The following is a 13,754-nucleotide window of genomic DNA, read 5'->3' as shown; positions in this document are numbered from 1 at the left end:
TACATTGGCGTTTAGAAGGATGAGAGGGGATCTCATAGAAACATACAAGATTCTGACGGGACGGGACAGGTTAGATGCGGGTAGATTGTTCCCGATGTTGGGGAAGTCCAAAACCAGAAGACAGTCTTAGGATAAGGGGTAGGCCATTTAGGACTGAGATAAGGAGAAACTTCTTCACTCAGAGAGTTGTTAATCTGTGGAATTCCCTACCGCAGTTCATTGGATATGTTCAAGAGGGCGTTAGATATGGCCCTTATGGCTAAGGGGATCAAGGGGTATGGAGAGAAAGCAGGAAAGGGGTACTAAGGGAATGATCAGCCATGATCTTATCGAATGGTGGTGCAGGCTTGAAGGGCAGAATGGCCTACTCCTGCACCTATTTTCTATGTTTCTATGTTTAAACATCAATTTTATGATTGTTACCAATAAAATGACATCACATGCTCCATAAAAATGTTGTTTATTTTTTTGAATATTAGTGGAATATTTCCATTTCCTTAAATAATTCTGCAAATGCTGTAAGTTCTATACATATTACCATAGTTAACTACAAGCTAGGGACAGGAATATGTGCTGTCATATTTCCTGCCATTTTCGAAATGACCATCAAAGTGCCATTTTAAAATCAAAACCAGAAAAATGTAGATGACGAGTGGCTATTCAGGCTGCCCAGAGGAGAGGCCAGGATAAAGAGGTCACTTTTATTCGTTAGTTACATTATCTTGAATCCAGCTCCACATAAGACACGTAATGTTTACAAATACAATGTTACCGGAATATAAATAAAGGTTGACATTTTGCTCTCGACTTAATGATCGATAAACACAGAATTCTACAGCTGGAGAATTTATCCCACCAATGAAACTGAGTGAACAATTCAGAACTAGCGACGAAAGGAAGATGTCACTTTGAGCAGAGCCTGGTGATTAACACATAGTTCTTTTCATAAATTCTCATGAGACACGAGCCAAGATTGGGGTGCAAAGATGGACGCAAGAAATGGCTGCCGTCAGATGCATATGACCTCCACGATACGTAACATATCTTCCTCACTGAGCCGCAATAAGCTTGTCGGATATGAACTACATCAACAGGTCGGGGGAATAAGTGGATGAGTATTATGACAGGTGGACCGGCAGTAGATGTCATTTGACACGGGTGCGGGTGAGGGGTGAAGGTTTGGCTCTATCCAGGTGTACACTGAGCAGTACTACTGGCGGCCTAAGTCTACTGAATGAAGATTAGAGCAGGGTAGCACTACTGCAACATTTTCCAGTCAGCCAGTGAGCCGCGAGCCCGGACCCGGCGCTCGCGCTTCTTGCGGACCGATTCGCCTGACACAGAGCTGGAGTGCGCCTGCGCGGAAGCGCCGCCATTTTGGCCGTGCTGATAGTCTGATGTTGTAAGGAAGGCTGAGCCGAGGCCGAGCAGCGCGTCGCGAAATGGCCAATATCGCAGTGCAGCGAATTAAACGAGAGTTTAAGGAGGTCTTGAAGAGCGAAGAGGTGAGACTCGCCCCAGTCCTCTCTTCCCTAATCCGCTTTTACCTTCCCTTCGTTGACAGGCCGCCAACGGGGAGCGTGGGGAGTTCATGGTGACGGACACGGGACCGGGGTGACGGACAGGCGCCAGAAGCGGTTCGGGAAAGTCCGGGGAGCGGTTTCGCGGCTCACTACAGGTCATTTAAAAAAAAATGTTCGAAACGTCAAATCTGCCGTTTAACGGCGTCGTGGGGACGGTCTGATTGAATTGAATCGCGGTGAAGAGGTTGAAATGCCGGATTTTAGGAGGTTCGGGTGATGCCTTGAGCAGTCAGGTTGTTACTAGGGGTTGTAGGTGTGTAACATTCTTACACCACAGTACTGGACATGGGGATCTTGGGAGGCACCTCCACATTAATTTTGTTAAACGGGTACGTTTTGTGCGGTTGAGCTCGTGCGTTGGGTGGGATTAGGATGTGCAATTTTATTTAATGTATTTATATCTTATTTTTATTCTTGCACTTTCCTTTGTTTAGAACTGTAATCTTATCAGATGACATCGTCTGGTTGGGTGATATCGGGGTTCCACTATGGTCATTTGGTTATTTTGCTCTGTTAGCATGTTTTTGATTTCAGACTGTTACACTTCCTCCATTATAGCTAGCTACACTTCCTCCATTGTAGCTAGCTTCTGTTTTCTTTTTTTTTTAAAGAGTTCAGCAATGTAGTTCAATGACCGGATTAACCAAAACTGCAGCATAAAGTTTGATAGTTATGAATTTGAATCTCTGCAGTGGACATACTGAATTGAGGTAAAAACTTGGATGCCTCTACATATGGTTAGGCCCTTAACTGATGCTTAATTTCTTTCTGAAAATAGCACTTTGTATTTTTTTAAACAGTTTATGAAACATTGGTAATATTGATCAATTGTTTATCTCTTTGGAGTACTAATACTAACACCGTATGCTGCATAGGAATCCTTTATAGTGCTATGATTTATCCTCTGCTTGCATCACCACTTTGTACTGCACCACACTACAAATATGTAACCCTAACAGTAACTTGTATTTATATAGTACCGTTCAATGTAGTAAAACGTCCCAAGGGGCTTCATCGGAGTATTATAAAACAAAATTTGACACCAAGCCACAAGGATATATTGGGGTAGATGATCAAAAGCTTGGTCAAAGAGATAGGTTTTAAGTAGTGTCTTAAAGTAGAAGAGAGAGGCAGAAAGGTTAAAGGAGGGAATTCCTCGGCAACTAAGGAATCAATGGTTGAGATTTAAAGTCAGGGATACTCAAGAGGCCAGAATTAGAGGGGAGTAGATATCTCCAAGCGGGGTGGTTGTGGGGCTGGAGGAGCTTGCAGAGATGGGGTGGGGTGAGGCCATGGAGGGATTTGGAAACAAGGATGAGAATTTTTAAATTGAGGTGTTGCTTAACCAGGAGACAATAAGTCAGCGAGCACAGGGATGATGGGTGAACAGGACTTGGTGTGAGTTAGGACACAGGCAGTCAGTCAAGTTTTGAATAACCAAGTTTACATGGAGTAGAATGTGGGAGGCCAGCCAGGAGTGCATGGGAAGTCTAGAGGTAGCAAACGCATGGATGAGGGTTTCATCAGATGAGTTGAGGCAGCCGATGTTACGGAAGTAGGGTGGTCTTAGTTAAGGTGCAGATATGTGGTCGGAAGCTTATTTCGGGGTCAAATATGACCCCTAGCCTTTAAAAGAAAAAATGGACTTCACTTATATGCATGGTGTACAACTTCAGTATATCCCAAAAGTGTTTCATAGCTAATTAATTACCTTTTGAAATGTGAATACCAGTTGTGCACAAGGTCCCACAAACAGCAAATGAAATGAATATGTAGGTGGTTGATCTGTGTTTGTGATTTTGGCTGAGGTAGCAATGTTGGCTATGACATTTGGAGAAGTACAGTACCTGATCATTGATGAATGGTATCTTGGGATATTTTATGTCCACCTGAACAGCCAGACAGGACTTCACTTTAACGTCTCATTTGAAAGACGGGACCTCTAACATTTCAGTATCCCTCAGCACTGCACTGGAGTTTCTGCCTAGGTTATGTACCCATGCCAAGGAGTGAGCCTTGCATTCACAATTTTGGCTCAGAATTAACAGTGCTTTACTTTTGTCTTTATTAACCAGCCTTTCCTCCAAAGAGAAGATAAATACAAGCTCACACTTTGTGTTTTGGGCAATGTGTGCTACAAAGATGCACAGTGCCTACTGTTTTTTAAAAAAAAAATATGGGAGTACCCTTAACATAAGTGCACTGGTATGGCACTAGCTACATAAAAACAAGCACTGCACTTGAAAAGCCATTTATTGTATATCAAATGCTTTCTCCAGAGGTGTGATAAGGAGACTTTTCATTTGGTCTGAATAGTAGCTTGTACACTTAAATTGGTAGATTGTATGTGTTACTGGTAAAAGTAATCAAGTATCTAAAGCTATGTTAATAAAAAATTGACAGTTATGCTGCGCAGTGAGATTTTATTAGTCTCATGTCACTTTGATCTAAATACGTTCCTTATGATCTGACTGGGTCAGCTCTCGTTTGCAAATAGAAAGTCATTGCTGAAATTTTAGACTTTTTAAAACGTCAACAGATAAGAAGGAAACGCAGTTTGTAAGTACTATATAGCGGCTGTATTTTACTTCTAAAGTCTTAGGTTTTTTTCCCCAGAAGTTTTTAAGTACTCTTCTGTTTTGGGTAAGGGTATGATGTGCTTGCTGTTCAGGATTTAAGACAATTCAGGCTTTAACAGGAAAATTATTTCACAAATTCAGTTTCACATTACAAAATTTATTTCTACCATTTGTAACATACTGATTTTCTAGCAGCATTTAAAAAGTGACTATGGTTGGATTTCTTCTAGCACTCTGTTTTCAACCCCCTTAAAAGTAGGACATCAAAAGTAGTAATCTCAGGATTGCTACCAGTGCCACGTGCTAGTCAGAATAGGAATCGCAAGATAGCTCAGATGAATACATGGCTTGAGGAGTGGTGCAGAAGGGAGGGATTCAAATTCCTGGGATATTGGAACCGGTTCTGGGGGAGGGGAGACCAGTAAAACCAGACGGTCTGCACCTGGGCAGGACCGGAACCAATGTCCTAGGGGCAGTGTTTGCTAGTACTATTGGGGAGGGGTTAAACTAATATGGCAGCGGGATGGGAACCTATGCAGGGTGATAGGGGGAAGTAGAATGGGGGCAGAAGCAAAAGATAGAAAGAAGAAAAGTAAAAGTGGAGGACAGAGAAACCCAAGGCAAAAAGGGCCACATTACAGCAAAATTCTAAAGGGGCAAAGGGTGTTTAAAAAGACAAGCCTGAAGGCTCTGTGCCTCAATGCGAGGAGTATTCGGAATAAGGCGGACGAATTAACTGCGCAGATAGCAGTTAACGGATATGATGTAATTGGCATCACGGAGACATGGCTCCAGGGTGACCAAGGCTGGAAACTCAACATCCAGGGGTATTCAACATTTAGGAAGGATAGACAGAAAGGAAAAGGACTGTAGGGTGGCGTTGCTGGTTAAAGAGGAAATTAATGCAATAGTAAGGAAGGACATTAGCTTGGATGGTGTGGAATCTATATGGGTGGAGCTACAGAATACCAAAGGGCAAAAAACGCTAGTGGGAGTTGTGTACAGACCACCAAACAGTAGTAATGGGGATAACATCAGACAAGAAATTAGGAATGCGTGCAATAAAGGTACAGCAGTTATCATGGCGACTTTAATCTACATATTGACTGGGCTAACCAAACTGGTAACAATGCAGTGGAGGAGGATTTCCTGGAGTGTATTAGGGATGGTTTTCTGGACCAATATGTCGAGGAACCAACCAGAGGGCTGGCCATCCTCGACTGGGTGATGTGTAATGAGAAAGGACTAATTAACAATCTTGTTGTGCGAGGCCCCTTGGAGAAGAGTGACCATAATATGATAGAATTCTTTATTAAGATGGAGAGTGACACGATTAATTCAGAGACTAGGCTCCTGAACTTGGGGAAAGGTAACTTCGATGGTATGAGACGTGACTTGGCTAGAATAGACTGGCATGTGATACTTAAAGGGTTGACGGTGGATAGGCAATGGCAAACATTTAAAGATCACATGGATGAACTTCAGCAATTGTATATCCCTGTCTGGAGTAAAAATAAAACGGGGAAGGTGGGTCAACCGTGGCTAACAAGGGAAATTAAGGATAGTGTTAAATCCAAGGAAGAGGCATATAAATTGGTCAGAAAAAGCAGCAAACCTGAGGACTGGGAGAATTTTGTAATACAGCAGAGGAGGACAAAGGGTTTAATTAGGAGGGGGAAAATAGAGTATGAGAGGAAGCTTGCTGGGAACATAAAAACTGACTGCAAAAGCTTCTATAGATATGTGAAGAGAAAAAGATTAGTGAAAACAAACATAGATCCCTTGCAGTCAGATTCAGGTGAATTTATAATGGGGAACAAAGAAATGGCGGACCAGTTAAACAAATACTTTTTCTGTTTGCAGGAAGGAAGACACGAATAACCTTCCGGAAATACTGGGGACCCGAGGGTCTAGTGAGCAGGAGGAACTGAAGGATATCCTTATAAAGCGGGAAATTGTGTTAGGGAAATTGATGGGATTGAAGGCCGATAAATCCCCGGGGCCTGATGGTCTGCATCCCAGAGTACTTAAGGAAGTGGCCCAAGAAATAGTGGATGCATTGGTGATCATTTCCAACGGTCTGTCGACTGTGGATCAGTTCCTATGGACAGGAGGGTAGCTAATGTAACACCACTGTTTAAAAAAGGAGGGAGAGAGAAAACGGGTAATTATAGACCGGTTAGCCTGACGTCAGTAGTGGAAAAAATGTTGGAATCAATTATTAAAGATGAAATAGCGCATTTGGAAAGCAGTGACGGAATCGGTCCAAGTAAGCATGATTTATGAAGGGGAAATCATGCTTGACAAATCTTCTGGAATTTTTTGAGTATGTAACTAGTAGAGTGGACAAGGGAGAACCAGTGGATGTGGTGTATTTGGACTTTCAAAAGGCTTTTGACAAGGTCCCACACAAGATGTACAAAATCAAAGCACATGGTATTGGGGGTAATGTACTGACGTGGATAGAGAGCTGGTTGGCAGACAGGAAGCAGAGAGTCGGGATAAATGGGTCCTTTTCAGAATGGCAGGCAGTGACTAGTGGAGTGCTGCAAGGCTCAGTGTTGGGACCCCAGCTCTTTACAATATACATTAATGATTTAGATGAAGGAATTGAGTGTAATATCTCCCACGTTTGCAGACAACACTAAGCTGGATGGCAGTGTGAGCTGTGTGGAGGATGCTAAAAGGCTGCAGGGTGACTTGGTCAGGTTAGGTGAGTGGGCAAATGCATGACAGATGCAGTATAATGTGGATAAATGTGAGGTTATCCACTTTGGGGGCAAAAACACGAAGGCAGAATATTATCTGAATGGCGGCAGATTATGAAAAGGGGAGGTGCAACGAGACCTAGATGTCATGGTTCATCAGTCATTGAAAGTTGGCATGCAGGTACAGCAGACGGTGAAGAAGGCAAATGGTATGTTGGCTTTCAGAGCTAGGGGATTTGAGTATAGGAGCAGGGAGGTCTATAGGAATTGTATAGGGCCTTGGTGAGGCCTCACCTGGAATATTGTGTTCAGTTTTGGTCTCCTAATCTGAGGAAGGACATTCTTGCTATTGAGGGAGTGCAGCGAAGGTTCACCAGACTGATTCCTGGGGTGGCAGGACTGACGTATGAGGAGAGACTGGATCAACTGGGCTTTTATACATTGGAGTTTAGAAGGATGAGAGGGCATCTCATCGAAACTTACAAGATTCTGACGGGACGCGACAGGTTAGATGCAGGAAGAATATTGCCGATGTTGGGGAAGTCCAGAACCAGGGGACACAGTCTTAGGATAAGGGGTTGGCCATTTAGGACTGAGATGAGGAGAAACTTCTTCACTGAGTTGTTAACCTGTGGAATTCCCTACCGCAGAGAGTTGTTGATGCCAGTTCATTGGATATATTCAAGAGGGAGTTAGATATGGCCCTTGCGGGTAAAGGGATCAAGGGGTATGGAGAGAAAGCAGGAAAGGGGTACTGAGGAAATGATCAGCCATGATCTTATTGAATGGTGGTGGTGCAGGCTCGAAGGGCCGAATGGCCTACTCCTGCACCTATTTTCTATGTGTTAACCCAGCTCACCCAGAACGCCACAGGCCACGTTCTCACCCATACTCCCTATATTCCCCATCCTTGCCAAGTGCTACTGGGTCCTCGTGCCCCAGAGATTAATTTAAGATTCTCATCCTCCCCTTTGAAGATTGCCCCTTGCCTCTTATCTTCTCCCAGTTTTATGTCTCCACATGCACCCACCACTGCTTCAATGCTAGCTTACTAGCTTACTCATTCTTTAGCTACTTTGCCACCACCCTCTGGAACTCCCTCCTTCAGCATCCTCACCTTGCCATCCCCCTCCCTACTTTTATAGGGTCTTGACGACCCTTCTCTTCAAATGTGCTTTTGCCCCTCCTAACCCTCTTTCCCCATCTCCCTTCTGCATGGGGTGCGCTTGCTGGCCACCACCTTGTAAAGCACTCGGGAGACCTTTTTGTGAAAGCTCCTATGGAAATGTCAGTTGTGTGATACATACATTTTTGGAAGGTAAATTTCTTAAAGGAAAGTTATGTTGGTCTGATTTTTAGTTCTGTACTATTTTATAATTTGGCAATTTTTAAAATTGTCGTTAAACTAATGTAGCTATTATTGAATGCTGATTTTTTGTGATCGTATTACTGACATTCTGAATTTGATAGAATCATAGAAATTTATGGCACAGAAGTAGGCCATTCAACCCATCGTGTTTGTGCTGGCCGTAGCCTTATAGCTTACGGCACTTCAATTACGTTTCCAAGTACTTTTTAAATGTGCTGAGGGTCACTGCCTCAACCATTCTTTCAGGCAGTGAGTTCCAAACCCCCACCACCCTCTGGGTGAAAATATTTCTCCAACTCACCCCTAATCCTTCTACCAATTACTTAAAATCTATGCCGGCTGGTTACTGACCTCTCTGCAACTTCTCGGATGTCAGCTGTCGATCAGTGGGTAGCACACTCGCCTCTGCGTCTGAAGATTGTGGATTCAAGTCCCACTCCAGGAACTTGAGCACACAAATCTCGGCTGACACTCCAGTGCAGTGCTGAGGGAGTGCTGCTGTCAGAGGTGTGCTGTCTTTCGGAAGAGACATTAAACCGAGGTCCCGTTTGTCCCCTCGGGTGGATGTAAAATATGGCACTATTTGAAAGAAGAGCTGGGCAATATTTATCCCTCAATCAACATAACAAAAACAGATGATCTGGTCATTATCGCATTGCTGTTTGTGGGAGTTTGCTGTGTGCAAGTTGGCTGCCTCATTTCCCACATTACAAGTGACTACACTCCAAAAGTACTCAATGGCTGTAAAGTGCTTTGAGATGTCTGGTGGTCGTGAAAGGTGCTATATAAATGCACGTCATTAAAGGAATAGGTCTTTCTTATCCACTCTATCTAGGCCCCTCATAATTTTATACACCTCAGTTAAGTCTCACCTCAGCCTCATCTGTTTCAAAGAAAACTACCCCAGCCTATCCATGCAGTTGGTGTTTTGAAATCTAATCTCCTGCATAGAATTCTGATTAACACTGTTATTTTGGAGTCCAAATTTATTTTCTCTTTTTAAAGTAGTTATTCTAACCCAAAAACTTTTTTTGCATAGATAAATGTCATTCAAAAATTGTTGCTGGTACTTCAATATTTCTGGAATTCACAAGGAGAAAGAAAAACTCAGTCACTTGCAAACTGAGCTGCTTTTTTCAGTGTATCTAAACTGAAAGTTAGCTCATATTCAGTTGGTTAAAATATTGCAGCTATATTCCACCATTTCCTTCATTGTTCTGCTTAAAGTGCAATTTTAAGGACCCAGTTTACAGTGTACTTTTATGATAATATTCAATATAAAACAGTATTAAAATATTTTTAAATGCTAACAATAGTTGATAGAGAACTTCATGGGTTGTGACTTAATTTTACATACATTGCTATTGCTCTGGAGTTTAGAAGAATGAGAGATGATCTCATTGAAACATACAAGATTCTGAGGGGGATTGACAGGGTTGATGCAGGGAGATTGTTTCCCCTGGCTGGTGTGTCTAGAACTAGGGCGGAGTTTCAGGATAAGGGGTTGGCTAATTAATACTGAGATAAGGAGGAATTTGTTCACTCAGAAGGTTGTGAATCTTTGGAATTCTCTACTCCAAAGGGCTGTGGATGCTCATTCGTTGACTATTCAAGACAGGTATAGATTTTTGAACTCCAAGGATATGGAGATTGGGCGGGAAAGTGGAGTTGTGGTCGAAGATCAGCCATGATCTTCTTGAATGGCGGACGGAGCAGGCTCGAGGGGCCATATGGCCTACTCCTGCTCCTAGTTGTTATGTTCTTAGCTGATTCCCCTTGGTGATGTTTAGTTGCTAACCTACTCTGCCTCTTTAAAACCTCTGGCAGGCAAATCCCATGAAGAAGTTATCTAATAAGTACATTCTGAGGTCAGTTAGAGGCTAATTGATGTTGGAAGTTTCCGTAAATTGGCACGTGCTTGTCATCTCTTGGGAAGAGATGAGGTTATCCTCAAGGTCAGAATAATCAGCAGAAAATGGTTTTCTTTTCATATACTTCAAAAAAAAATTGTTCAGTTGTGATTTGTTGTTTTCCACAATGTGCTCTGTGCAAGATACATTTGGGAAAAAAACCTTGAACAAGGGCCCCATAATTCATTTTTTCCCATTTGTTTTTTTAAACTGCATTCACATACCATCTTAAGCATCACTGCTTTGCCTTGCAGCAATGTTAAAGAAGGACCAGTGGCAGATCAAATTGATCCGCAGCACCGATTGTCCAAACAGCAGCTGGTGGTTTCAGACTCAAATCGCAGAACTTTGACCACTGGCCGAGTGAAGAAATTTTTTTTACAAATTCCAGATATCGCTGCCCTGTTGGTTGCAACCCCCCCCCCCCCTCATTAAAATGATAATTTTAATGCTTCCAGAATTTACCTAGCTGTTTGTGATGTCACAATATACACAGAACCAAATCAATCCCTATGTGCCCAGATCAGTTTTGCAGATGGTTGCTTAAATGAGGTCTCCAAATCTGAAGTGAACTCTATATTTTGCTCCCAATTTCTATGAATGTAGCATGAATACGCTCTCAAATTATTTCTTACAACCATTCATTAGGTTTTCTAGTTGCTTAATAAATTGCTGAAAGATCAGATGTACCTTGTTCTATCCTCACTCATGAATACAACTATTTTGTTGAACCTATGAATCAAGTGCCCCCTTATTAAAGGGGCATTAGAACCGACAAATTAACAAAAAACTTTTTGTAATTCGGTCAAATTAGAATTTGGTTGCCAGCGGTGGTGATGCACTCCAGTCTCTCCGGCACCCACCTCTCGCGGAAGGCCGCAAGCGTACCGGTGGATACCATGTGCTCCATCTCCAGGGATACCCTGGCTCGAATGTACACTCATGAATACATGCTGGCTCTACAAGGTGACAGCAGCCCTCAGTATATGGCTGTTAACAGGTCCTAACAGGATGCATGAGGGCTAGCAATTCTGTCAAGTATGATCCTATCCTTGCTTGATGTCCACTTTTGAGTGTGGGTAATTGGATAATGATCAGGAATTGCAAAATTGGCTGTTTTTCTTTTTCCCCTTTCCCTAGCCCTGTAATACTGACACCCCAGCTGAGATTAATTCATTTAGCACAGATTATTGATTTGACTGGATATTTACAAATTGAACTATTGGGAGCATAGAAGGACCACTTTAACTTTGAAGATTCATTGTTGGAAATCAACAGCAGCTCGTGGAGAGGGGGTGAGAATATTAGGGAGAGTTACTTCATTAGAAACTGGAACAATTCCAAACCACTATGAGCAAGGCCGGTGAATTTTTTTGATTTTCATGGAATTGTCGAAGGTGATGTTCACTTCATAGGAAAAAAATCTCAGAATCTAGTGTACTAAAATAAAATTTTGTTTACTCCTACTGTAAATTCATGGGCCTGATTGAGTAATGCCTGTTCTGTACAGACTGGTAGGATTAACATTTGTGGTTGTGGTAGAATTATTACCTGCCATATTGGAGGGACTGCGTTCAAATCCAGGCCAAAGCATAGAATGATGCCAGTGTTATCTTGATTTCTGTATTTTTGAAGATTTAAATTTAAATAATGTATGCTGAAGAAGCTAGTTGAAAGTACAAAGTTGAAACTACAAGATTGCTGAGGTATCCTAAGTTAAAGTTTTTTGCTTAAGAAATAGGTGCAGGAGTAGGCCATTTGGCCCCTCGAGCCTGCTTCGCCATTCAATAAGATCATGGCTGATCTAATGCTGGCCTCAACTCCACTTCCCCACCCGCTGCTCAACTCTTGACTCCCTTCTAATCTTTATCTCTCTCTCGTACTGTCTGACTCAGTGACTCGAGCCTATTACAAAAATGTCAAAAAATCACAAAAGGGTATTAATCCAAATTCATTTAAACTTTTTAAAGAGGCCTTGATTGTAAAACTTGCTCTCTTCTGAACATGGCTCATCATCATCATAGGCAGTCCCTCGAAATCGAGGAAGACTTGCTCCACTTTAAAAATGAGCCCTTAGGTGGCTGAACAGTCCAATACGAGAACCACAGTCCCTGTCACAGGTGGGACAGAGAGTTGTGGAGGGAAACGGTGGGTGGGACTGGTTTGCCGCACGCTCTGTCCGCTGCCTGTGCTTGATTTCTGCATGCTCTCGACGATGAGACTCGAGGTTCTCAGCGCCCTCCCGGATGCACTTCCTCCACATCGCTAATATATCTCTAAATGTAATTTAGTCAAGAGACCTTTGACTGTGTACCTTTTGTACTGTTTTTTGTTGTAGTTATTATGTTTGTAGCTCAGTTTAATGTTATCCAAATCTCAGAACCTCTGAGCGGAGTTAATACAATAGCAAAAAAAAATAGTTACATCTTGAATATTTCACGGAGTAAAAATACATTCTAAAATCGTGACGTCTTATTTTAATGTTACTCACCAGTAAGCCTGAGAAATTCATTGTAGTTTAATTCAGTTGACTAGATTCTGAAATCATGTTATATTTCATTCTTATTTCTGAATAGTTAGGTTAATTAGCATGGTCTGTCTGAAGATGGCTTTCTCTGACTAATATGATAACAACGTCAACAGCGGAGGAAAACATTCATACAGTACAGTTGTTACTCTAATGTTTTGGAACTTAACTTATCCTGTTTTTGTCTTTTTTTTTGAAGACCAGCAAGAATCAAATAAAAGTAGAACTCGTAGATGAAAACTTTACAGAATTGAGAGGGGAGATTGCAGGGCCTCCTGACACACCATATGAAGGTAAGTGATATTCTGTGAAATTTTAGCTCTGAACACTAAAGAATAAATTAAATTAACTAATGTGTTAGTTGTACCTTATTCTATTTATAAGTAAAGGATACTAGTTTTAACATTCTTTTGCATAACCTCAAAGGTTAGCAGAAACAAAAGATAACTCTTCAGTGACACATCTTTGTAGAGGAAAGGTTTGTTAAATTATCTGGAATTAATCTTAAACTAGCTTATGTTGTAACTTTTTTGGAAGACCTGGTAGTCCTTCATGTGTGTTTGGAAAAAATGGGGCTAAAATAGAAAAGTAATCGAGCCCAAATGGTACGTATCCTAAATGTTACATCCCTATTAAGAAAGGGAATGGGATAACCCTACAAACCAGAGGCAAGTTAGTCTCATCTCCATTATGAGTAGTGTCGAGAGTCCATAACGTGCAATGAAATTTGTGTAAACGATCAAAGATATGAACTAATCAGAAGCAGTCAACATGGATTTGTAACGGGCAGGTTGTGCTTCAGTATAATTTTTTGAGGAAATCTCGTAGCGTATAGAAAAGTGAATGTATGTGTATATATAATCTTCTCAGGCAGTCCCTCGGAGTCGAGGATGACTTGCTTCCACACTAAAGATGAGTCCTCGGGTGACTGAAGAGTCCAATGCGGGACCTACGGTCTCACAGGTGGGCAGATAGATGGTGATTGAAGGAACTGGAGGTTGGGGTGCCTGGGTTGCCGCGCGCTCCTTTCACTGTCGCTGCTTGGCTTCAGCTTGCTCTCGGCGAAGAGACTCTGTGT

The 13,754-nt window shown here is 42.1% G+C and overlaps 1 protein-coding gene across 1 annotated transcript in view; it reads left to right on the top strand.

Annotated features, from left to right (window-relative positions):
• Nucleotides 1-1,326: 1,326 nt before the first annotated feature.
• The window catches only part of ube2kb (ubiquitin-conjugating enzyme E2Kb (UBC1 homolog, yeast)), a 132,646-nt gene continuing 120,218 nt past the window's right edge, over nt 1,327-13,754 (top strand). The window contains exons 1-2 of the mRNA XM_070870385.1: nt 1,327-1,505; nt 12,876-12,969. Coding sequence (XP_070726486.1) covers nt 1,443-1,505; nt 12,876-12,969 — 157 coding nt within the window. The 5' untranslated portion in view covers nt 1,327-1,442. The remainder of the gene's footprint in view (nt 1,506-12,875; nt 12,970-13,754) is intronic.

Source organism: Pristiophorus japonicus, chromosome 2 (genome assembly GCF_044704955.1).
Source record: "Pristiophorus japonicus isolate sPriJap1 chromosome 2, sPriJap1.hap1, whole genome shotgun sequence".
Lineage (NCBI taxonomy): Eukaryota > Metazoa > Chordata > Chondrichthyes > Pristiophoridae > Pristiophorus > Pristiophorus japonicus.
Note: the sequence above shows the minus strand (reverse complement) of the source record. Positions and strands in the feature narration are given on the sequence as shown.